The sequence below is a fragment of the Tetrao urogallus genome (genome assembly GCF_951394365.1).
Source record: "Tetrao urogallus genome assembly, chromosome: 5".
Lineage (NCBI taxonomy): Eukaryota > Metazoa > Chordata > Aves > Galliformes > Phasianidae > Tetrao > Tetrao urogallus.
The window spans coordinates 10,467,615-10,491,480 of record NC_136818.1 but is presented as its reverse complement, the minus strand read 5'-3'; the positions used below and the strand labels follow the sequence as shown (position 1 = coordinate 10,491,480).

Here is a 23,866-nt window from a genome sequence, read left to right as displayed (position 1 = left end):
TCTTTCCATGGAAGTGCTGAGCCCACCAGAGGTATAATCATTTCTGCAGTGAGATTCCTAATGAGACAGGGAAAGGGCTGAGCAAATGAACTGCAAGGGTTAAGCCTCAGGCTGGGCCCCCCCACCTCCTACTGTCATTCTGGGCAGCAGAACCAGTTGGTGACAAGAGGCTGATGCTGATGAGGGAGCATGTGAAGTGGGAGCTGTGAATGGGGCTTTATCCCAGAGGGGACTGGCCTTTGCTCCATCCTGCCCTGCTGCCAGCACCAGCTGCAAGTAGAGCCCATGGGCAGCAGTGTGCCAGTAGCTTCAGTGCATAGCATGTGGGGCTGCAGAGCTGGGGACTCACTCTGAGCAAAGGCTTGGTGAAAGGAACTGGTGCTGACTGACATCCCTTCGTGGCACAGGGAGGGAAGACAGGTGTGGCCGATGGGACTTTTGAGAGGGCATCAGGGAAGTCTGTGGGCCAGCCCTGAGGAACTGAGATCTGGGTTCTGGCAGGGGATTGTTCAGTGCAGGGGGTCAGAGTCTTTGTTTAATGCTGTTTTCTCTTGGCTTTCAGATGAAGCACGCAATAAAGGAAGGACGCAGCTTTGGACATTCCTGCATGGTGCTGTTCTGGGAATGCTCCATCATATCCTGCAACACTGCTCAGATTGTGGGCTCAGCCCCAGCACATGGACTGTAGCTCTCCAGGTAGCTCTGCCATGGAAGGGTGTGCCACCAGGCTCTAAGGAACAAGACAGAGGCATCCCCACTTGAGAAATGCAGCTGCCTTTGCAAGGACCACTGCTCTGACCTTCCCTCTGCTGCGAGGGTCCACATTCCTCTGTGCCACCACCTCCACACCAGCTGCCTGCCATGCCGGAGCTGGCAGACCTGAGCTCCCCCCGCACGCCCGCAGATGCTGACCACATCCAGAGGAACATCCTGGAGGAGCATGTGGAGCTCTGGTGGTTCCAGGACCCCAAGAAGTCTATCCTGTGCTACGGGATGGCCGTGGTACTGATCTTGGCTTGTGGGATCGGGGGAATCATCCTGCTGTACAGCACGAGCAGCCGCTCTGGGGAATGGCGGCTGGCAGTGGGCACCACGCTGTGCCTCCTGGCCCTGCTGGTTCTGCTGAAGCAGCTGCTGAGCTCAGCAATACAGGACATGAACTGCATCCGCAGCCGGCATCAGATAGAGCTCCTGAAGAGCGGGGGCTTCTCAGACTGCCTGGTGTTGCTGCTTAGTGCCCTGGTGCTGCTGGTCTGTGGGGTGGTGCTCACCATCCTCTCCACCACCACCATGCAGCTCAGCCCAGCACGGCCACTGGCCAGTATGTTCACCAGCGGGATCATCCTGCTGGCTGCCGGCAGCACTCTGCTGCTCTGCCTGCTGCTCTACTTGCTCTGCACCTCCTGCTGCCAGGCTGCTCCCCGTGGCTTGGAGACCGGCGAGATCCGAGTCTTCACCATCTCTGGCCGCCTCGCTGCCAACAGGCGGCTTCCTCCCACCTCCAGCATGGCCAACCTGATCTGACCTGTGGCTGCTGCATCTGCACTGCGACAGCCCTGTGAGAGGCTCACTGGATACAGCCCTCAGCAGTCCTTGCGCCAGCCTTTCCCAAAGGAAGGGCAGGAGTCGTGCCTCATGTTTTCTTCCAAGACGACTGGCATTTGCTGAACCTCAGGCTCACAGTATCGTAGGGACCTTGGGTTGTCTCAACAGGTCTGGAGACCTGATCTGGAGCTTTATTTGCCTTTTATCTCAGCACATCCTCCCGCGGTAGCTGCTGCTCTGGTGACCACGTCCGCTGTCACAGAGCCAAGGTGAGCCCATCCCACACCTCGGGGACCCCAGAGCCTGGTTCCTTCAATTCCCTGGGTCGTGCTTCTCCTGGCAGAAGGGGTTTCAATTTTCTATAATGAGAAGTGCTATAATCCCAACCCAGCTCCTAAGAAATCTCCTGTGGGGGGATTTGTGGGAGATTCTGTGTCTGAAATGCCCTTTGTTTTTGTGATGCCAACGTCTTTCCCGATACCACTTTGCTGCAGCCTCACCATTGTCTGAGCCTTGTCAGAGGGATGACTCTGACTTATCAGAGGGTGTTGGTGTAGGGGCCGTGGTGGACTGTCAGCTTTGTACACTGTGTGTTGGGAGGCTCAGTGATTGCACCAGTGCACTGCAGCCCTGCAAGTTAAGGACAGAGAAGTGCCATTGCTGGGGTTGTGCTGCTGGGATGCCCAAAGACCAGAACTGGGGTTTTTTCAACCCCAGGTCCCCCAGCACAGACCCGATGGGAGTTGGCATGGCAGCTGTGCTGTGCAGCAGTGCTGCCATTCTGTCCCTTACTCAGAGCTCTGGTGCTGTGCCTCTATGAGGTACCTACCACTGAGTGCCTTTCCTAGAGGCAGACTTACAGCTCACCCTCAGAAACCTCAGAAACCTTCCCTGTGAATTGAGGACAATTTACCTCTCAACATTTTCATTCCCTCCCTGGGCCCACAAACCATTTCACTGCTCCTGCACTTTCCATAGGCACCGATCCTAACCTTCCTAGCCATGCTGTTCCACTGCAAACTTTCTTTCTCTGCATCTTTCTATGTGCTCTCATCTCCCCCAGATCTGTGCTGCTCTGCTCCAACCACTATTTTTGCCCATTATTTTCCAAGTTACCCATGAGAATTTGGATCTCTAACAGAACAAGACTGAACTATTCTTTTGTGTGTGTGTGTGTGTGTGTGTCTGGTAGCAAATTTACGGTGAAGAGGACAATAGCTCATTCCCTTAGGAATACCATATTTCACTGCCCGTGGTACACCTGGGGCATCTGTGAGCCCCACCAGGTTCAGCTGGACAAGCTCCAGAGCTTACCATTCCTGATGCACTCAGATCACAAGGGCACGTCTTTATTCATCTGGTCCTGCCCTGCTCCTACTGACTTTCCCTCCCCCAGAAGCTTTGGATTATTTTCCCCAGAATATGGGAACACTGTGATGGTTTTTCTCTTCTGGATCTGTTATTTCTGTATTTTCTTCTGTCACTTCCATATCGTCTGTAGATCTTATTAAACCGCTGTTTCCTTCTCTCTGGATCACTTCCCTTAATCTGCCCAAAAATTAAGAGGGTGTCAATAAGCTCAGGTCTTTCTGTGCTAAATGCTCTGCATTTGTGCAGAAGAGAGCAGTCCTTTGCCATAGAGCTGCTCGCCCCAAGGATGCTGTGTGCAATATTGGGGGAAGGGCTGCAGCTGGTCAGAAGTTTTATATAACCCACAGCTGCTGCTCTGCACATCTGTGTGGGTGCACATGCGGTTACACCAAGATGCACCACTTCTGCCCACCTTTGCAATTGCTTCCAGCTTTCCCAACCTGCACACTCGCTGTTTTGCACATCTGGGCACCTCTGGCAGATGCATGCCTGTGCCCAGCTCGCAGCTCCGTGCTGCCTGCCTGCCAATGTGAATCCTTCCATTCAAAGCCCCTTCAGAATGTGCACACGTGAACTCTGCCAGGAAAAGATGCTTGGTGACCAAATCCCTGCCCAAGGAAGAAACGTGTGAGAACGAGCTGCCTCTGAGCAGGGAGGTTAGGGTGCCTGGCTGCCCTGATGGAGCGGCTGCACTGACTCACCTCCTGCAGAAGCATTACTGTTTTGTTCCTTTCTCATTTCCTGTGTTGTGCATGGAAATACATAATAAAGTGTTGCAGAATTTGGCCGTGCCAAAAGATGGTGTTTCACTGTGGCCTTTCTTCCAAACAGGAGATCTCAGGGCTGTGCAGAGCTGACCTCTTCTCAGAGCAGGAATCACAATAGCTGCAGTTTCAGTTCCTCTGCCCTCACGGCAATGTCCCCACACACCAAACTGCATGTACTTATCTCCTGGTACATGATTCCATCCTCCTGATGCTCGTGCATCTCCCTCTGCATTAGGACCTAGCCACAACTGGTCCCCCTTAGACTTTATGAACTTAAGATCTTACTGCCATGCCCCTATAAGGAGCTACAGGGAAGCACACAAAGCCACCCGGTTGTAACAGTGCCAATCTCTTTGTTGACAGAGTAGTTGCTTTACCTGCGGTGGGGCTGAGCCCTGAGCCAGGTGGTAGCTGCTGCTGCCTCCAGCGAGCCTGGAACCAGTCCGCCTGCATAGCTGCTGCTGCTCACTTCCGCCTGTCTGAACTGCAGGCCTTCAGCCTTTGGCAGCTTCCAGGATGACCCTGGTATGAAGAGGCTCCTCCTTTCTGCTCTGCCCCTCTGCTGTCCCCAGCTCTGCAGTCCAGATGCATTTTTCCCATTTTCCCTGGCACATATGAGCTGCTAGAGGCAGGCACCAGGGCTGCACAGCCCCATGTCAGGAAAGCATCCACGCAGATTGGTTAAAGGGTAAACTGGGGACTTCCATATGGGGTCAAAGTAGACAAGCAACTCACCACTTGGCAAGTAAGTGAGATTCTGAGTAAAACAATCTGGGAAGTACTTGTATGTTTAATCTCCTCTAACGCACTGATGAGATCAAAAGTAAAATATGGGTCCAGCAAGAGTTCTAGTCATAAAACGTGTGTTGAAAATCTCAGGAGCTAGCATCCAAAATGAAATGCATTTTTCCAGTCCTGTTCCTTCAGGAAGCATTTAAACTTCCTCTTCTATCTGACCTGAAAGATGCTAGAAATTTCCAAAAATTGCAGCATTTTTTGCATCGTATTTTCAGAGTGAAGGGCACAGACAGTAAGGGGCTCTTAAGATGAGTTCAGACGACAAAACACTGAGCAGTGACTGCAAAATTAAGCCAGGAAGTGCTCAGTTTATATAGATAAGGCATATAAGAGAGAGAACTGACTGACCACTGAAACAAGGCACCGGGTTTCCATCTCTTCATAGTTTCAGGCAACACGTTCCTTGCCTGAGAAATGCTCTAAGCTTCCTCTCTGCTTAGTGCCTGGAATGCCTGCTCAGTAGTGCCCTTTGCTTTACATTCTCTGAGGTGTGTTATTTGCTTTTGTATACACTGTGTTGCGTAAACATCTTAGTAAGAAGAGAAGTAAAGGAAAAGACAATTAATAACGAAGCAGTCAGCAGTGGGGAGTCAGCCGCGTGGCAGGGCTGCAGGAAGGCATTCCCCTGAGGGACAGGGCGGAGGTTCCCAAACTTTTAGGGACAGTGAGCTGTGACATCTCACCACAGAGATGACAGGAATGCAGCAATTAGAATAGTTGTAAAATGCTATGATGGTGGCTGTGCAATCAGTCCCGTGAGAGATGGCCATTTCATGGCAGCACACGTGCCCACCTGCCACTGCAGACGTTCTAGGTGCCCTTCTAGCACGTCTTGCTGCAAGAAAAGGGAAAACAGAGGAGATAGCCAGCAGGAAAAAAATGCTGGAGAAACACTAGCAGGAATCTTGCAGCAACACACAAGCACGGGGTGTACAAGACCACATTACTGGTTTGTTTGAACAACAACAAAAGTTATGCTGTAAGTCTCTTGTCTCGTGACACAAAGAGCACAGCAACACCTGAGCAAACCAAGGCAGCATCCACATCCCATCCTGAGCATGGTCTGCAGCAGGGCCAAACTGTGGGACAGTGGCTCCAGGGAGCACCCTGCAGTTCTGTTTGCCTTGCCCCATGGTAGTGGCAGAGCAGAGAGCCTCTCAGTCTCATGGCACTGTCAGCAGAAAACTAGGAAGGTGACTGGAGGTCCTGCTGCTGCCCGGAGCAGTCACCAGAGGTGGAGGAAGAAGGTTTTCACAGTAGCTGCTTAGTCAAAGGTGCAGGCTATCACTGCCTGTGCACAGGAGCAGAAGCTGCAGCAGCCCTTCAGGCCTCCTCCTGAGGCTGAGGAGTTCTGACTGAAATCAAATGCAGATGAAAAGCACCCATCTCCTACTAACTAGTACTACCCTTCCAGAGCCATAATGAGCAATTACCTGGGCTGGAGGAGGAAGCCTGGCAAATGGGACCTCCCATTTTCCTAATTATTTTCATGCTTTCACCTGGAAAGCCCAAAGACCTCAGTTCCTAAGCTCTCTGTGTTTTAAAACAGCTGGAGGGTGCAGCAGAGTGCAGGAAAGAGACTGTCCTGCCAGAAGACAGCTGTGGAGCTGCTTCCTGAGCACCCAGCCCCAGTGGCTCACACAGTACTGGAAGCAAACACTGCCAACAGAGCCTTCCCATGCAAGGTTAATTCACTCCTGCCATCCACAGTGCGAATGGGGTGCTTTCAGCTCATCCAGATTGTTCAGCATCACTTTACCTGCTTTATCACTCAGTAAACTGATCAATTGCACGCCTTGTTGACAGCATCAGCGTGAACACCAAATGGCTGCTGCAGGAGGAACGAATGTGATGCCAGCACAAAGAGGATCAGGTAGCAAGTCACAGCAGAGGATGGGGAGCTGGAGGATTCTGGCAGCACTGCTCTGTGGGACGTCCCATGCCCAAAACAGGGCAGCCAGCCCTGTGGGATCCTCCTCACAAGGAGTCAGTGGGATAGAAGCTGTACTGCCCCACATGTAGGACTGACACAGGAAATCCTTGCAGTGTAAGCAATAAAAGTTTGTTGACAAAACGATCGGCCATCTGAGACAAATGTAGAGGTCAGGCTGCCACACACCATTGGCCAGATGTGGGGCCATGGGGGGAGCCCCAGCAAACCATCATAGACAGAGGCAGGGTTAAATCATGCTTTAATTGCTCCCAGAGTGACAACAGAGTGGGGACAGAGCAGGGCCAGGTCCAGTGCCATGGGGCAGAGGGGCTGGTGCCCAAGTCCCCACAAGGAGCAGTGGGACAGGGAGAGGGGCGGACCCATCCCTGGGCATCTTGCCTTGCCCAGCTGCAATCAAGATCATCCTGTTCATCCTCAGTACCCAAGCAAGACTGGGAGAACAGCAGCACATCTGGTGTCTCCAAGCCAGTGCAGCTCTGCTGGTGTCACAGCAGGGCACAGGGACACCTTCATCCCACTCCTTCCCTCCTGCCCCCATCCGCATGGGGACAAAAGCCAAGGGTAGGTGGAAATGGCAGAAAGGAGATGGGGGCACGGAGATGGAGAGGGACTGCAGCCTCATATGGAGATGTGTGACTCTCTCTCCTCTTCCTCTGGCAGTTGCTCACTGGGCTGAATGTAGTTGTCCTCGATGAAGCCATCATCATCCTCAACATGCAGGCCAGTGATATTGGACACAGGGGGATTCTCACTGTCACCCCAGCCTGAGGAGCCCCTGTCCCAGCCAGTGCCCTCTTCCAAGGGGCCGCCTCCAATCGAGCTGGTTTCAGGCAGCGGTCGGTGGCGGTAGCTGGTGATGTGCTTGTGGCAGATCTTGCACTTGGCAACCAGAGCGACCAGGATGGAGATGCTGATGGCAGCCACTAGGAAGCCCACTAGGTAGGGCCAGCTCCTTCCTCCCTTCCCCGCAGGTGGCGCGGTGGCTGCAGCAGAGGACAGGCTCATCAGGGCTGGGCTGTGGCACAGCAGGTGCTCCACCACAGCTGACCACGTGCATGCTTCACAGTGCTGTTTGTGGTGAGGAGGCCACCCCTGGGGGTGGACAGGAGGAAGGTAGTTCTCCCTGACCCAACTTACTGTTGTTGTTTGTAACTGTGGTCTGCTGTGCTGGGCTGACATCTCGAGGAAACCTCTGGCTTTTTTGGCAGCCCAGCTCCCAGGAATCCAGAGTTGCGATGTCCTGTCCCTGCAGCTCCGAAGGTGATGCACAGGTGACATGCATGGCTGGGAGACAACAGGCTAAGGTGGGACAGGGGATCTTCACCTGTTCCCTCCCCAGCTTAGAGAAAGCATTCCCTTCTTGCTTTCAAGCACTTCCAGTGCTGCCCTCCAGCCTTGTCAGTCCTCAGCTCTGTGTAAGGCACTACTAGAGGAAAAAATCTCTGACTATGGAGCCCCCAATAAGCACAGCTGTATGAGCGTGTGCCCACCACTAGCAGCTCTTCTTAACTAGGCAATGCCAAATTCATGGACATTGATAGAAACCCCATGGTCACAGGGCTGCTCTTGCCTGGGAGCCAAGCTTGGGGGGCTAAAGCCTGATCCTGTTCCTCAGGAGATGTTGAATGCTTGTGAAGATCTGTGCACTTTATGCAGATACGTGCATATGGATTTAGGAGTGTTAGTTTCCCAGAAAAGTGGCTGAAGTATAGATCTCTGAATATTTTCCTCCTGTCTGTCATACCCAGAAATGTTGGATGTTGTGTGTACCTGAAAATGAAGAACTGAGACATTATGTCTCAGTTTGCTGTCCCTCAGAAGGGAGGAGAGCAGTCTTAGGGCTGGAGCAGAAGGACCAAATTCCCTTTCCAGGATCCCTCTCATCCCAAACCCATCCTGACACCCACCCCCCACCTCTCACCTTGCCTGCGCTTCAGCCACTGCTGTAAGGGATATGTGACACAGTCACAGATCCAGGGGTTTCCATCCAGCTGGACCCATGGGATGGCTTCCATCAGCTGCAACATCAAAGTGTCCACGGACATCAGTGCATTGTTCTGCAGGTTCAGGTGGAGGAGACTTCTCAGCGGCAGAAACAACGGGACCTCCAGCTCTCGCAAACTGTTGTTTCCTAGAAGCAGGGTTTGCAAGTTTTCCAAGCCCTTGAAAGCGTCTGTGTGGAGGTAGGTGATGCTGCAGTTGCTCAGGTCCAGTAGGCATAATGCCCTGACGTTGGAGAAGACAGCGGGGTGCAGTGTGAGCAGGGCGTTGCTGGAGAGGTTGAGGGAGAGCAGGGAAGGGAAATGCGTCAAGAGTGTCCCACGCTGCGGCATGACCAAGCTGTTGAAGGAGAGGTCTAAGCCGGTGATGTTTCTCGGAAGGGAGCTTGGAGCGTGCAGGAGGCTCTTCCTGCTGCAGTCAGCCCATCCCTGGGGAAAGAGCTGCTGAGGTGGGCCCTCTGCCTTCTGAGGGCGTCACTGTCACTCTGCTGCAGTAACCGTGTCACCCCATGTGTAAGCAGGGGCTCCCTGCAGCGACGCAAACCTGGCACACAGCCGCTTTTGGCCAGGGCCCCTCAGGGACTCTGCGTCGCTGCAGACGAGCAATGCCTGGAGCCGGCAGCACAAAAGCCCAGACGAGCCCTTGCCAGTCCCGCCTGCAGTGCTCCTGCAGTCATCGGGAACACCACCGCCCGCACACCTGTCCCAAGCCCCTGCCCCTACCTGACGATGCAGGCCGCAGGGCCGTCCCGCCGCCGCCGCTCCCCAAGCGCAGAGCAGGCCGCAGAAACCCAGCAGGCCGGTGGGAGCCATCGAGCTCCAGGAAGCTGCGGGGCAGAAAAACAAGTTTGAGGGCGGGCGGTGCAGCCAGCCGCGCCGGTGAGGTGCGGCGGTGACGGGGATGGCCGTTCCTGGGCAGGCCACGGCTACCTCGATGCCCCACGGCGCCGCTCGCCCGGGGCCAGCCTGGCGGCCACATTCCCTCCTGCGGCCCTGAGGCGCGGAGAGAGGCGGCGGTGTGGCTTACACATTAACCACCGCGCCCTGGGCTGCTCCGGGGCTGGGGCAGGGCAGGAGGTGGGCACGGAGGTGGCACCGTCTCCCCGTGGCCCCGGTGCTGGCGGCAGCCTTTAACCTCCTTTGCAGGGCACCCCTGGGGCTGCTGTGCACGGAGGGCAGAGCAGGCCTCCAGAAAGGCAGTGCTAGCAGCGCTGCTGAGGCAGCCATGGGTGGACATGCAGGGTGTTCACGTTTCCTATCAGGAAACGTATCAGCACACGATGGTTTCTGGCATGCAGTGCTTTGGATTAAAATGTGCGAATGGTAACAAAAAGGGGTATTTTTGTCATCTTTTTTTTTTTTTTTTTTTTTTTTTTTAAGTCTAATGTGATTCAGCAGAAAAATTCAGGGCTGTGAATCCAGCAGAAATTCAGGTGTTCTGTGCACGCTGTGGTCTTTCCATGTTAGAGGTGTGGTGGGCACGGCTGCACTGGGGTTGCTGGTTCCTTGCCAGGAGATGCAGGGCCATTGCTGAATGTCCCCATGAAACCTCCTGGAGAAGTCTCCTTCCTGCCTTCAACTCAAGGGATCTGCAAAAATAGAAACCTCCAGGAAAAAAAAAAAAATGCAAAGGAAGATGTTTCCCCATCCTTGGAGACATTCAAGGTCAGGCTGGACCAGGCTCTGAGCACCTGATGGAGCTGTAGCTTTGCAGGGGAGTTGGACTAGATGGTCTTTAAGGGTTCCTTCCGATGCAAATGATTCTGTGATTCTATGATTCTGTAGGTGTGGTTGGCTCTGGTTCCTTCATGGATCCCCAAGATCTGCCTAGTGTGGGGAGTTGATGGTTAATGGATCCAGCTCCCCAGCAGACCACAGCAATGCCCTGCTTCCCCTTCATGCAGCTAGTGGATATGTGCTTTGCTCTCCAAGGAGCGTGCTGCAAGGCCTGCTTTGCAGAGTATCCCCACAAAGTGTGCTTGTTCCACATCAATAATCCCTTTATCACAATGATTCATCATGTTGGACAACATTTCACAAAGTGCATCACAGTCTATTGTTCTGCCTGCATGGCTGTGCCGCTGCTGACCGTGGCACACACTGGCCATCTCAAACATGGGTAAGCATGAGATGGCACAATAGCAATTATAGCCCTGAGCATGACTGACCTCTACCACCAGTAAACTATAGGAAGCAGTCAACTATTTATGTATTCACCTATCTATCCCCCGTCCTGCAGCTGTACTGAGCTCACTGATGAGTCCCTGACCTGAAGAGCTTGCAAACAAGCTTTGGATTGACAGACGTAGCAACACCAACTGCAGGAGGAATCAGCTGCTGTAATTAGCCCCTGTGTTCAGGTTGGGGCAGCCAAGGCCACACGTTCATCATTTAAAGACGACCCTGCCCTCGGGTCTCCCAAAGACTGACTCCCTTGCCTACACTCCCTGCTGAGGGATGTGGTCAGTGGGCATGATGGGGTGGGTTGAGGTTGGACTGGGTGATCTTAGAGGTCTTTTCCAACCCAACAATTCTGTGTCTTACAGGGCAAATGTAGGCAGCTGTACGCAGTGCCCATTTTTCAGGGTCTCTTCATCACTCGGGGAGCTGCTGGTGGCAGCATATGGCAGCCAGGCGCTGGGGTGGCACAGCACAGTCCCTGTCTGCTGCCATCACTCTGCACTGCTTGGGCCCCATACAGCCCCAGAGCGCACTGTAAATAGTCGGAAGCGATGAATGGATTTCCCTTTCCTCTCCATGTGTGCTTTAGATTTTTGGCCGGATACAGCATGGGCTTGGGGACACACCAAAACATGGATCTTTCTCCCCGGCAGGCCAGCCTTTCACATGGGAACAGCTCAATACACTGCATGCAGAGCAGTGTGTGGTCAAGTGGGTAAAGATTGCCGTGATTTCCTCAGGAATACCATGCATTTACCCCTGCCCTGCCCTGCCTGAGCCCACCGTGGCCTTACAAGGTCCCTCAGCATACAGTGTGGCTGCAGCCATGGCGAGGCCCTGATCTTTCCCCTGGGTGTAGCTCAAGGACAGACAGTTTCTGAAACAGGAAAGAGGGAGACAGGCTGGAAGGCGGTCAAGGAAAGCCAGACTTTCTGCTGCTTCCAGCTTCCTCCCAGATGTGCTTATGGCCCTGCAGAGGAATCTTCCCCCCCAGCAGCTGCTGCCCTCCTGCCCAGGCTGTCCAGATGTTTTCTGCTGTGAGGGCTCTGCTCAGCCACTGCCAAACTAACCCCTCTGCCTCATTTTGTGGCAGAGTGGCTGTGAGGTCCCCACTTTCCTGCCACTCAGCCCTACAGGGACACGGATGGGGCTGTGGATGCCGGCATCCTGCTGGGGCATTCTGTACACATTGCACTACCATATCAGCATGTGGAAGTGCGGGGGAAAGCAGCAGGACAAGGAGCAGCAGTAGGACTTCGCTACCACTTGGTCACCTCTCTGTGGTGGGGACATGAGCTGGTAGCCCATGCAGGCTCATGGTGGTCAAGGTGTGCACGGCCTCGGTGCCGGGGGACAGAGCCCATGAGGGTCAGCTCCTGCCTGTGGCTCCTGGAGTCAGGGCTGGCTCTGAACAATGGGTGGAGAGCAGGAAACGCCGCATGGGAAACAGGATTTGGCTCCGCCGCCGCCGCCGCCAGCCGCGGCCCCTTGGCCCCTTTCCTTTCCCTGCTCCACAGAGCCCTTCCCATAGCCGCGGGGCATGCCGAGGCGATGAGGATGCCGCTGCACGAGCAGGCTCGGGCGTGAGACCCTGACTACTGCAGGCGAGAAAGGGCTGGGGTACCACCCGGTCAGGCTGGAGCTCAGCATGGCTGGGGGCACCCTGAGAGCGCCGTTCTAGCCCCACGGGAGAGCCCCACTGGGCAACCAACCTCAGTGGCCCCTTTGCCACACAGCTGGGCAGCAGCCGAGTGGGTGGGGACGAAGGCATCATCCACACCATGCCCCAGCTATGATCCAGAGGAAGGGGTCCTGCCCCCCCCCGGTGATCAAGCGAGAGTGCTGAGGCAAGATGGAGAGTGTGGGACAGGGGTCCTGAGCCTCCACTCATGTGGAGCCCGTAGTCACTTGCCACCACTGGCTCTGTCACTCGTGGTTGGGATGTGCTGGATATTTTCCTGTGCCAGATTTGGGACATACTTCAAGGACATGGGACTCCAGTTTTATCTTCTGCTTCTCTTCCCATGGATGGCAGGTAAATGACTCCTTTCCCTCTGCCCTGCAGGTAAGCCCATTCCCCAGGGGGGTCTGGTGGGGCGAGGAAGCTGTGGTGGTCCCAATGAAGCAGGGACTCAGGAGGGGCATGAAGGGAGGAAACATCCCTTTGAGATTGGTGGTTTGGAGTACTCGGGGCTGAGCTTTGGGGCTGAGCTATCCTCCTCTGTACCCCAGCTTAGGACAGGGGCACAGGCAGATTGCAGGAGGAGGAACCTCATAACACTGCACGCTTGGCTCATGCAGTAACCTGAGCCCATGGGGTTCTCCAAAAAGAGACTGAAAGTGTCCACTGTGCCATCTGATAGCCTGCGGGCAAGAAGGACTTGGAAATGGGGTTAAGGTTTGGGTTATGGGGTCTATCCCTGTAACTGACCTAGATAGAGGAGGCCATGTCCTGGTCTGGCTGTGACATTCTCTCATGTTCCCCTCAACAGGGGCCATTCTGGACATCACCCTGATTGCCAATGTGCAGAGCCTGTCCCACTCTGACTTCTTCCTCTCCTGCATCATGGGCGAGCGCGACGTGAGCTACCTGCAGATTGAGCGGGAGAACAAGATTGTGATGACGCATCCCAAGACAGGCTTCCAAAACTACCGCAACCGCAGCAACTACGTCCAGGCCAGGGGCTTCTCCATGCCTGACCTGGTGGGGATCCTCTACTGCCTGGGGCGCACACCAACAGAGCAGGCCCAGGTGGTCTACGTGCACAACAGCCACAATGGTAAGCGCTTGAGTGGGCTCTGGGGAGTGTGATGCACTCACTCACTCACTCACTCGAGGCCAAGTTTGATGGGACCTTGGGCAGCCTGATCTACTGGGTGGAAGCCAGCCCACAGCAGAAGGCTTGGAACTCGATGATCTTTAAGGTCCCTCCCAGTCTAAGCCACTCTATGATTCACTGAGGCTAGGTTTGGGGTCTGTTGGCACCGTGGCAGCTCTTGAGTCAGCAGGCAGCTGCTGCTGTGCCCAGCCCCTCTGGCCTTTGTGCAGAACATGAGAGAGCCACCACCAGGTGGACCACCACCAGGTCTTGTCTCGCTCAAGCACTGGGTGTGAGTGGCAGCCATTTGGATGTTTGTGAAGAAGCTTTTTCACCCCATGAAGATAGGAGAAAGTTTTTCGGCTGAAGGAGCATGGCCCAACTCCAAGAGCGCTTCATGGCCACCGCCCCAGGGAGGTGTGCGGGAAGGGCGGCTGCAGGCAGTGGGTGGGAATGGTGCCCATGAGCAGGGCAAGGTCCAGGTGGAGGGAAGCCAAAGGAAGTGGTGAGGTCTGGCAATCATCAACCAAAAGCGGGTGCCATCAGGCAGTGCCAGCCCCTGGTCCCACTGGCATGTCTGGCTCTGCCCTCCAGCAGGTTCCTGGGGAGGGCATGGGGTTCACCTCCTGCTCCTGCTCCACGTTAGGGCCATAGAAGCCTAAAGGGCATCACCACAGTGGGATAATGCCCAAGGGGACATAGTCCCCAGCACTGCCCTCACTGACTTCACGACTCTTGAGACTTCACTAAGTTATTAGGACAGCAATTCTCTGTGATAGGTGTTTGCTACTGGGTGTTTTCAAGCTCTTTGTTAGAAAGTTTTGGCTAAAACAAGACATCTCCCTGCCCATGTTAAAATACAGCTCTATCACAGTGTTTTGAGCTGCTCCAATATCTCCAGCTGGGAAACAGACTGCGATAAGGACCGTGCCAGTGGGGCACAAGCATCCTCTTAGGAGCAGGGATTGCTCTCTGTCCTTGACCAGAGGCTCACACTGAATATGGCAGTGGCCTTATCAGAAACAGAGACAGCCGGTCTGGGCAAACAGAGCTCTGGGAGGCACCAAGGGAGGAAAGCAGAGCACTGGAAAGTGGAACAGCAGGCACAGGGTGTGCAGGGACAGAGGGGCACAGACACATTGCTACGTTAAGGGAATGAGGGGGGCTTTGCACACTGACGTGGCATTGGTGTCTCCCTATATATGAGTGAGGTGGTCAGTGGGACCCAGGTTTGTTCACTGGCCCAAAGCCCCTGCAGGAGTTAGAAGCGCCAAAAAAGCTGATGCTGCTCTGTTTAATTTAGATAAGGAGAAGTTTAGAAAAAAAATTGAGGAAGATTGATTGAAGGAAAAAGTAACAAAAAGGTTAAATCTTTGCCAGAGGAGTGAGGTTCTGTGTAAAGAAACCATGCTGAGGGCTCAAGCGTGCATTGAATCAGCTCTCACAGTGCAGCTGAGTGCTCACAATAGCATGTGTAGGGAATGCTGCCCAAGGACAGTGAGTATCTTCTAAGATGCATGAGAGCAGAGGAAGGATTATCAGCTTTGAAAGTAAAAACACAGGAAAAAGAGACCAATCAGACCCGGAGAGGCAGTCTGAGAAGGGTTTAAACCCAACAAACTGTTTTGTCAGATCACCGAGCAGAGAGGTGCCCGGAGGGGCCACAGCAGAAAAAAATAAATTATTTTATTTTTGCATCTGTGAGCACAATAGGGAACTTCAGGAAATCTGTCAGAGGATCTGTCTAAAATTACAGCACTGATAAGAGAAGACAGACAATAAATAGCTGAAACAAACATTGCCAGGACCTCTCCTTGCCTTGCAGCGGTGCCAGCGGTCAGGCTGCAGGGCTGCTGGTGTGCTGCCAGCAGGAGTCAACCTGTGGTTGTTGGAGCTCCTGGTTCTCAGGATGAGATGTGGTGTCTGCTCAGGGCATCAGACCCTGGCTGCAGCAGTGTGTTTGTGGCTACAGTGTAGGACCAGGGCTAAAGCTGGGAGAACAATACTGGGCATATGGCAGAATAAGTAGATATAAGCTGGCAGGATGTTGGGCTGCAGGCACCACTGCTCCCACACAGCACAGCCAGTTGAAGGGTGTGATCTGGCACACTTGGGAGGCTCTGGCAGCCAGTATCCAAGTGTCCCTTCTTTTGTGTCATTGCTGGCACACCCAGGGCTTGGTTTCCCAGTGCTTAACATATTTATAGTCTGGTTTAGGCTCAAAGTTGTGCCCAGGCTGACTCACACTGTAGCTATGAGAGTGGTGCATACCCCAACACCTTGGAAATTGGGTAAACATGTGAGTACTCTGCTAGAGGGAGGCAGAGACACAGGTCCTGCCTCTTGCCTACACACCTCCCAGTCTGGCAGCAAGCAGCGTCTCATGCTGTCATATCTCCCCAGGCTGCTGTCACAGCATCCCGTGCTGGGACAGCGCAGGACACCCCAACCCTGGGTAACATCCCTGGTTCCCTGTGGCTCCTCTGCCTGAGGTGTGTGGATGGAGATGTGCGTGGTGATGTCCCCACGGAGAGGTGTGTTAGGACTGCACAGCGGGGCGGCTCATCCAGGCACTGCCCTCAGCCTGCACCTTCTTCTCTTTGGCAGCCCACCTCTTCCCGGTGAAGGCCACGCAGTCTGTGAACGTTGGTGAGCCGGCCACCTTCTCCGCCAGGGTCCTCAGGAGGAAGGAGATGGATGTAATGTGGAAAAGAAATGGCAAGTGGCTTCACAAGCAGGGCTGCCACCACCCAGTGCCCTGCACCAGCCCTGCTCCCAGTCGCCCTCACTCCCCGACCCCAGGGTGCAGCAGTCCCCAGGTCACCCCCTGTCTCCCCGCAGGTACGTACTACCAGACCACGGACCGAGGCGAGGTGCGGGGTGATCTTTTCACTCTAACACTCCCGAATGTCAGCATGACTGAAAATGGTGTCTACAGTGCCACTTTCATGGGAGACAGCCCTCTGTGGAGTGCCTTCTACAGGCTTATCGTTAGAGGTGAGTGGGGCCAGGGAAGTGGCACTCCACTGTCCCGTCCCATATGTTGGGGACGCACGGCCCAGTGCCAATCCACATCCTTCTGCTCTCCCTGCAGCGTGTGCTGCAAAGAAATGGGGTCCATCCTGTGAGAAGGACTGTCCCGACTGCCTGAATGGGGGCATCTGTCATGACCATGTCGGTGAATGCATCTGTCCTCCTGGCTTCATGGGCACCAGATGTGAGAGAGGTAGGTCCAGTCGCTGCTTCTGCCCTGAGGAGATGAGCTGTGTCCCACTGCACTCCAAGATCTAGTCACCATGGCCAGAAACTCACAGCACCCTCAGCATCTGCCCATTCCCAGTGCCCCCTACTTCTATCACCTTGGCGGGACAAACACTGGGGCAGGAACTCCTTGCCTGCTGGGGATGGTGCTAGGGAACTCCATGAAGCACTTGTTTTCCAGCCTGCCGGGAAGGCCAGTTTGGCCGCAACTGCCAGGAGACGTGCCAGAGAGCCCAGGGCTGCAGGGGGCTGAGCTTCTGCCTGCCGGACCCATATGGCTGCTCCTGTGCCTCGGGGTGGAGCGGCTCCCGCTGCAGCCAAGGTATGGGAACATGGGCAGTATCCTGCCTTGCCTGCTGGCTTGAGCACCAGCACAGGCTGAGCACGTGGACCCATACAGTGTGGCTAGGGGTAGCAGTGGACTCTCCTCTTCCCACAGCCTGTCCCCCAGGATACTATGGCCCCGACTGCGCTCTGATGTGTACCTGCCGGAATGGTGGCAGCTGCAATCGCTTCAGTGGCTGCATCTGCCCTGCAGGCTGGCATGGGCAGCACTGCGAGAAGTCAGGTGAGGCTGGCACAGGGCCATGGAGGGGCTTTGTCCCCTGTGGGTGAGCTTCTTCCTCATTAAAGGGAGCTGATACCAATCTCCACAGCCAGGTGGGCAGCCTGCCTTGCTGGTAAAAATAGCCCCCAGACCTATGGTACCCAAACTGTGGTACTGTACAAGGGAGAGTAGTCTGGCTTTCCCTAGTTAGATGTGCCAAAGAGCATCCCTGAGCCTGGAGTGTGGGGTGGATCTGAGCTGGAACTCAGTGCTCAGACATGACCCCACCAGCACCGGGAAAGGTCTGATTGTCCTTGGTGAGCAGGGAGAAGTGGGATGAGCCCTAACGCTGGTTTCTCCATACCAGACCACTTCCCCCAGATCATCAAACTGGCCTCGGAGCTGGAGTTCAACCTAGGCTCAGAGCCCATCATCAGCTGCGTGGCCACCGGCAACCCGCTGCCCGCAAGCGATGGCGTGGAGCTGCGCAAAGCTGATGGCACCATGCTCAAGGTACCTCAGAAGCCGCTTTTTTCACCTCACTGCCATCCTTTGGCACTGTCCCTGCACCCAAATGGCAGAATCCCCAACATGGTGGGTGGCAACTCCACCAAGTGGTAACCCTGGCTGCCATGGTGGCTGATAGCACCTCTGTGCCCACAGCTGGTCAAAGCCATTATAGAGTCGGGGCAGATCACGTGCGAGTTCCAGGTGCAGCATCTGACGAAGGCCGACGCAGGGCTCTGGGAATGCCGAGTCTCTACTACTGGGGGCCAGGACAGCCGGAAAGTCAAGGTCAACATTCGAGGTGAGGAAAGAACTGAGGGTGCTGGGTCACAGCGTGGCAATGAGACCCCCCACAAGTGGACTACATGCCACTCATCTTGTGTCAGAGTGGCTGCAGTCAGGTTTGAATGGTGATAAAACATTTGTTGGGATCTTCCCTTACCTGCCAAAGCTGGAAGGGGGCAAGATCTGTAGATGTCCTCGTACTCTGCTCCTGATTGCTCCCAGTCCAACTGATATAATTCCTTCCTTCACCTCCAGTGCCACCAGCACCCCTGAGCCCGCCCCGGCTGCTGGCCAAGCAGAGTCGCCAGCTCGTGGTGTCACCTGTGGAATGCTTCTCTGGTGATGGACCCATTGTCTCTGTCAAGTTGCTCTACAAGCCCAAGGATGATGTCTCGGTGTGGTCGTCCATTGTGGGTACGTGGCTGTCAGAATGGGTACCTGGCTCCTGTGAAGAGCCTGGGGTGTGCAGAGGTCTCCATCTCGCTCAGAAAGACCCCTCTGTAGTGACACTGGTAGGACACTGGTGATAGGGTGGGGTATGGATTTGATATGTCCTCTTGGTTAACAGTTGACAACAGTGAAAACATCACTCTCATGAACCTCCGGCCAGTGACCGCCTACGTTGTCAAGGTGCAGCTGAGCCGACCAGGGGATGGTGGTGAGGGCAGCAAGGGACCTGAGGCCATTATGGTGACTGAATGCCTAGGTGGGTCCCCATCCCATTACTCTGAACCTTTCCCTGCATGGTGCAGGGTCTACCAAGCCCCATGGCTGACATACAGTGAGGTTTCACTTTTTGTTCACAGAGCCCACAGTCAAGCCTGTGATTGAAGGTTGGTCTATTGAGGAGAAAAATACCCTTCACGTCAACTGGAAATTGCCGAGTAACCATGAGCCTGCACATGGGTTCATTGTCCATCTCTTTGACTCTGCAAAGCAACTGGTCTTCAAGAAAAACATCACATCCATTTCTGTGCTCTCTGCACACATTGGGGGCCTGGAGTTCAACAAGGAGTATGGGCTGGAGGTGCTGGTGTACCACTGCACCAGTCTGGGGCCCCCCTCTGATCTCTACAAGGTCATGATCAACAGCAAAGGTGGGTGACATGTGAGGCTGGGGTGGGGGAGTTGCTTGCCTTAGAACGTGGGAGACTTCAGGAGTCATTCCCCACATGCACCTTGTGGAGAATGAGAGCTCTGTAAAATCATAGAATCTTCTAAGCTGGAAAGGACCCTTAAAGGCTGTCTAGTCCAACTTCCTTGCAATGAACAAGGACACCTACAGCTAAATTAGGTGTTCAGAGACCCATCCAGCCTGATCTTGAGTGTCTCCAAAGACAAGGCTTCCACCACCACTTTGTGCAACCTGTTCCAGTGCCTCACCACCTTATTGTAAAAACATTCATCCTTATATCCAATATAAATCTCCCTTCTTTTACTTTGAAACATTTTCCCCTTGTTCTATCACAACAGACCCTGCTGAAGAGTCTTTCCCCATCCTTCTTATAGCCCTCCTTTAAAGTGAAATAGATAACCTAGCTTTAGAAAAAAGGAAAAAAAGAAATCCAGGGAATTCTAACATCTTATAAATGTAAGAGCAACCATTCCTGGGTTTGGCTGGTCCTGTATCCCAGCTCTGGTAGACTACGAACAGTTACTTGCAGGTAGATGCCAGGTACATGGCAAAATTGGTCCTCATGTTCTCACTAGATCAACAGCCTCCAGCACTATGCAGCTGAGAAGCATCCAGAGTGTGGCATTCAGGCCATGATGAATGATGACCAAATATAGATCTGTCCTTCATACCCACAGCCACGCTCTGTCACACTTGTCTACACTTGTTGCCTTTCCAACACTCTGTAATAAGAAGTTTCTCAGTGGGGGAAGAAAAAAAAAGAAAAAAAAAAGTTGTTTCCTTTTGCTTGCAATAACCCTGGTACACTTTCACCAAATGGCCACATCCCATCAGTCTGACCAACCTTTCTGGTAAACCAGAAGGGAAGCAGAGCACAAGGTGTGGCTTCAGTGAGGTTGAGAGCAGTCTGGTACGTGCTGGGAGGGCTGTTAGGTGTCATGTCTGCAGGATGTAGTGCTTTCTCTGCGCTGTACTTTCAGAGCTTTGGGTAACTGTGGGATGTGTGCTTTAGGATGTGGAGAAGACTCTGAAGAGGAAGTGGGAATGATAAGGTGCCTGACAAAAATGAGTTCATGTTTACCTCCTGACATCACGCCAGCATAAAGCAGAGGGTCTGTAGAGGTCCCTCAAGCCTGGCACAGCTCTGGTTACCATTGCTGTTGACAGGAGCTGGAGGAGGCTTCTTCTGCCACCAGTGCTCAGCCGCTGCAGCATCAGGAGCCCTGTGCTGGTACTGATGCTCCACTTCTCTTTCCAGGGCCTTCCTCCCCACGGTCGCTGTCAGCAGAGTCTGTGTCTGACACAGCCATCAGGCTCTACTGGCAGGTCCCTGAGTACCCCAACGGGGGCATCACCAAGTACATTGTAGAGCTGCAGCAGGTGGGGGGAACCAGCGAGCCCCAGTGGATTGACACCGACAATGGTGCTGAGACAACCAAGATCATTGGAGGCCTCAATGCCAGCACCACCTACCAGTTTCGTGTCCGGGCCAACTCCCATGTCCCAGGGGAGTGGAGCCAGCTGGTGAAAGCCAAGACCCTGGGGGATGGTGAGTGGGGAGCCCCTGCAGGCCTGCACCTGCACCCAGCCCCTCGGTGGGTGTCTCACCTCTGCACTCCAGGCACTACCAACTTTACGTCACGGCACTGGGACCTGTGGTCTCTGCATGGGCTCCCAGTGTGCCGGGACAGGGCTGAGGTCTTGCTGCTCAGCCATCCATGCAGCTCCATGCAAGGCTCAGCCATGGTCTACCATCCTTCTTTTTGGCAGGAGCACTGAGTGTGCCACCTAGCCTGGGCAGCCAGAGCACCGAGCAGTCGGGAGTAGACCAGCAGCTGCTCTTGGCCATCATCGGCTCCGTGTCCGTCACCTGCCTCACCATCCTCTTTGCCCTGCTGGCACTTTTTCTCATCAAGAAGAACTTTTTCCACCGGCGCCGCACCTTCACGTACCAGTCTGGCTCGGTGAGTGCTGCCTGCCCTGCCAGGACAGTGTCCCCAGCTCCCCACGTCCCAGCCCGATCCAGGTCACGCTCCATAGCCTCCAGTCCGGATGCAGCCAGACCTCACCTCCACACAGAGAGGGTGCGGAGCCCACCCTTGCCTGTGATACCTGCCCTGTTGGCACCGCCGTGGGGCAGAGGGGTGCCCGATGCCTCTGACCTCAACTGCTCCCTTCTTGCAGGGAGAAGAGACCATCCTGCAGTTCAACTCAGGGACCCTGACCCTGACGCGCCGGCCCAAGCCACAGCCCGAACCCCTCAGCTACCCCATCCTGGAGTGGGAGGACATCAAGTTTGAGGACATGATTGGGGAAGGGAACTTTGGGCAAGTCATCAGGGCCATGATCAAAAAAGATGGCTTGAAAATGAATGCAGCCATCAAGATGCTGAAGGGTGAGCGTTGCGATGGGTCAGGCAGGATGAAGCAGGTGGGGAGGTAGTGGGGATGAGGTTGCATCCCAAGCAGCACTTTGGGCTGAGAAGTGGCAGGAGTTGTCTGTGGAGGACTGGTGGAAGGGTCCAGGTGTGCATCTCTGCTTTGCTTCCAGAGTTCGCCTCAGAGAATGACCACCGGGACTTTGCTGGAGAGTTAGAGGTGCTGTGCAAGCTGGGCCATCACCCCAACATAATCAACTTGCTGGGCGCCTGTGAGAACAAGGGTGAGGGCTGTCCCCCTTTCCCCACTGGCTACTGCCCTTTTTTAGAGACAGCCTGGTAAGACCTGCCTCTTCCTGCCCACAGGTTACCTGTATATTGCCATTGAGTATGCCCCTTATGGAAACCTCCTTGACTTCCTCCGCAAAAGCCGAGTTCTGGAGACCGACCCAGCCTTTGCCAAGGAGCATGGCACTGCGTCCACCCTCACCTCCCAGCAGCTCCTCCAGTTTGCTTCAGATGTGGCCAAGGGGATGCAGTACCTGAGTGAGAAGCAGGTATGTCCCCAGGCACACGGGGTAGGGTTGTGTTCCCCTCTGGAGCAACTTCTCCCTATCCCCATTTCAAGCCCCAACTCTCAGTTCGACTCTGGCCAGCGATGGCTCACTGCTGTCCTCTCTCAGTTCATTCACAGGGACCTGGCAGCCAGGAATATCCTGGTGGGAGAAAACCTGGCCTCCAAGATCGCTGACTTTGGCCTCTCCAGGGGGGAGGAGGTCTATGTGAAGAAGACAATGGTGAGGGAGGAGCTAGGGGACTCCATGGATCCTTCATGGATGCAGAGGGCAGGATCCCCCAGCAATGGGGAGCCGGCTGGAAGACAGCTACACCATCCTCCCTCTTTCCTTGGGATGTCCACTGAGGGTCACCCTCTGTTTCCCCAGGGCCGCTTGCCAGTTCGCTGGATGGCCATCGAGTCCCTCAACTACAGCGTGTACACCACCAAGAGTGATGTGTAAGTCCACAGACACCGGGGCTGGGACACCCCTGTCCCTCTTGTTGGCCCCATCCAGTCTCACCATGAACCCCTTCAGCTTGTCCCCCTCCTCATGAGTGGAATATGGCTGCTGGCTCCATCACAACCTAACCTACTATTTCAGGTGGTCCTTTGGCGTCCTTCTCTGGGAGATCGTCAGCTTGGGTAAGGCTCATCTTTTGTCCCCTCCACCCCCTCAGGTCCCTGCAGGTCCTCCTGCAGTTCTGGAAGGGACAACTCGGGATGTCAAGGGGATGAGGGCACCTCATGCCCCCACCACAAGCCACGTATGTATGTGGCTGCAGGGGGCACACCGTACTGTGGGATGACGTGTGCTGAGCTCTACGAGAAGCTGCCGCAGGGCTATCGCATGGAGAAACCCCGCAACTGTGACGATGAGGTGTAAGTTGGCAGTGCCCTGCATCCTCTCTACTATCTGTGGGAGTTCTTGATGGCTTCTGGCAGCCTATCCTGGTCCCCTGTGCACCACTGGATGAATGCCCCATGCCTTCTACGCCATGCTTTTGTCTCCTGCCCACTTCTCCCCATCTCCCACAAGCAGCCTTTCTGCCCACCCCACCCTGTGCACACACACTCTGTGCCCCCAGGTACGAGCTGATGCGGCAGTGCTGGCGCGACCGTCCCTACGAGCGCCCACCCTTTGCCCAGATCTCCATGCAGCTCATCCGCATGCTGGAGGCCAGGAAGGTGAGTGGCCACTTGACCAGCCACCCCCATGGAACCCCACCAAGCACACCTCAGCATCTCCCCTGCTCCTGACTTGTGTTCCCATGCAGGCATACGTGAACATGGCTTTGTTTGAGAACTTCACCTATGCAGGGATTGATGCCACTGCTGAGGAGGCCTGAGGCTGCACCCAGCTCCATGCAGCTCCCACCAGCTTGTACCCCCATAGCGGAGGGGTAAACGCCAACCCCCAGTCTGCTGGGACACCTTCCCTGTAGCAGGACTACACTGTGCCCTTCCCAGTTGCTTTCTGATGCATGCTGGCTGGGGGACACGTGTGGACAGCCCCAAAGGACAAGTGCCAGCTGTGTGCCCTACATGGTGTCTGCAGCAGAAAGAAGGGCCCGGTCCCCAGGAGCTGGGATGCTGCAGCCCACATCCTGGCAGGAGACAAACATCCAAACTGCGGGGTGAGAACTGGAAGCAGAGACCCGGCAGCTCCCTACCCTGCAGTTCTCAGCATGCTCCACTGCAAGCAGATGGTGAGCATCACTACGGCTTGGGATGCAGCAGCCCCAGTGAAGGAGGAATGATAT

At 54.8% G+C, this 23,866-nt stretch overlaps 3 protein-coding genes across 3 annotated transcripts; 2 read left to right on the top strand and 1 right to left on the bottom strand.

Moving 5' to 3' along the window:
• Window positions 1-861: 861 nt before the first annotated feature.
• TMEM125 (transmembrane protein 125) lies at window positions 862-1,524 on the top strand (the record flags this gene model as incomplete). The annotated part of the gene is made up of 1 exon (XM_079535344.1): window positions 862-1,524. The coding sequence occupies one exon, from the start codon at window positions 862-864 to the stop codon at window positions 1,522-1,524; it is 663 nt and encodes a 220-aa protein (XP_079391470.1).
• A 5,529-nt stretch (window positions 1,525-7,053) lies between these two features.
• LOC306946456 (type III endosome membrane protein TEMP) lies at window positions 7,054-9,414 on the bottom strand (the record flags this gene model as incomplete). Its single annotated transcript, XM_079535487.1, has 4 exons — window positions 7,054-7,418; window positions 7,573-7,719; window positions 8,357-8,893; window positions 9,159-9,414. 4 exons carry the CDS (start codon window positions 9,412-9,414, stop codon window positions 7,054-7,056), a joined length of 1,305 nt encoding a protein of 434 aa, XP_079391613.1.
• Window positions 9,415-12,557: 3,143 nt separating this feature from the next.
• On the top strand, window positions 12,558-23,452 carry TIE1 (tyrosine kinase with immunoglobulin like and EGF like domains 1; the record flags this gene model as incomplete). Its single annotated transcript, XM_079536553.1, has 23 exons — window positions 12,558-12,651; window positions 13,109-13,396; window positions 16,043-16,153; window positions 16,277-16,432; window positions 16,530-16,661; window positions 16,878-17,018; window positions 17,136-17,264; window positions 17,611-17,756; window positions 17,907-18,051; window positions 18,291-18,449; window positions 18,604-18,741; window positions 18,842-19,132; window positions 20,429-20,719; window positions 20,941-21,254; window positions 21,355-21,565; window positions 21,721-21,831; window positions 21,914-22,104; window positions 22,231-22,344; window positions 22,492-22,562; window positions 22,708-22,748; window positions 22,889-22,985; window positions 23,192-23,291; window positions 23,381-23,452. The coding sequence occupies 23 exons, from the start codon at window positions 12,558-12,560 to the stop codon at window positions 23,450-23,452; spliced, it is 3,543 nt and encodes a 1,180-aa protein (XP_079392679.1).
• Window positions 23,453-23,866: the final 414 nt, after the last annotated feature.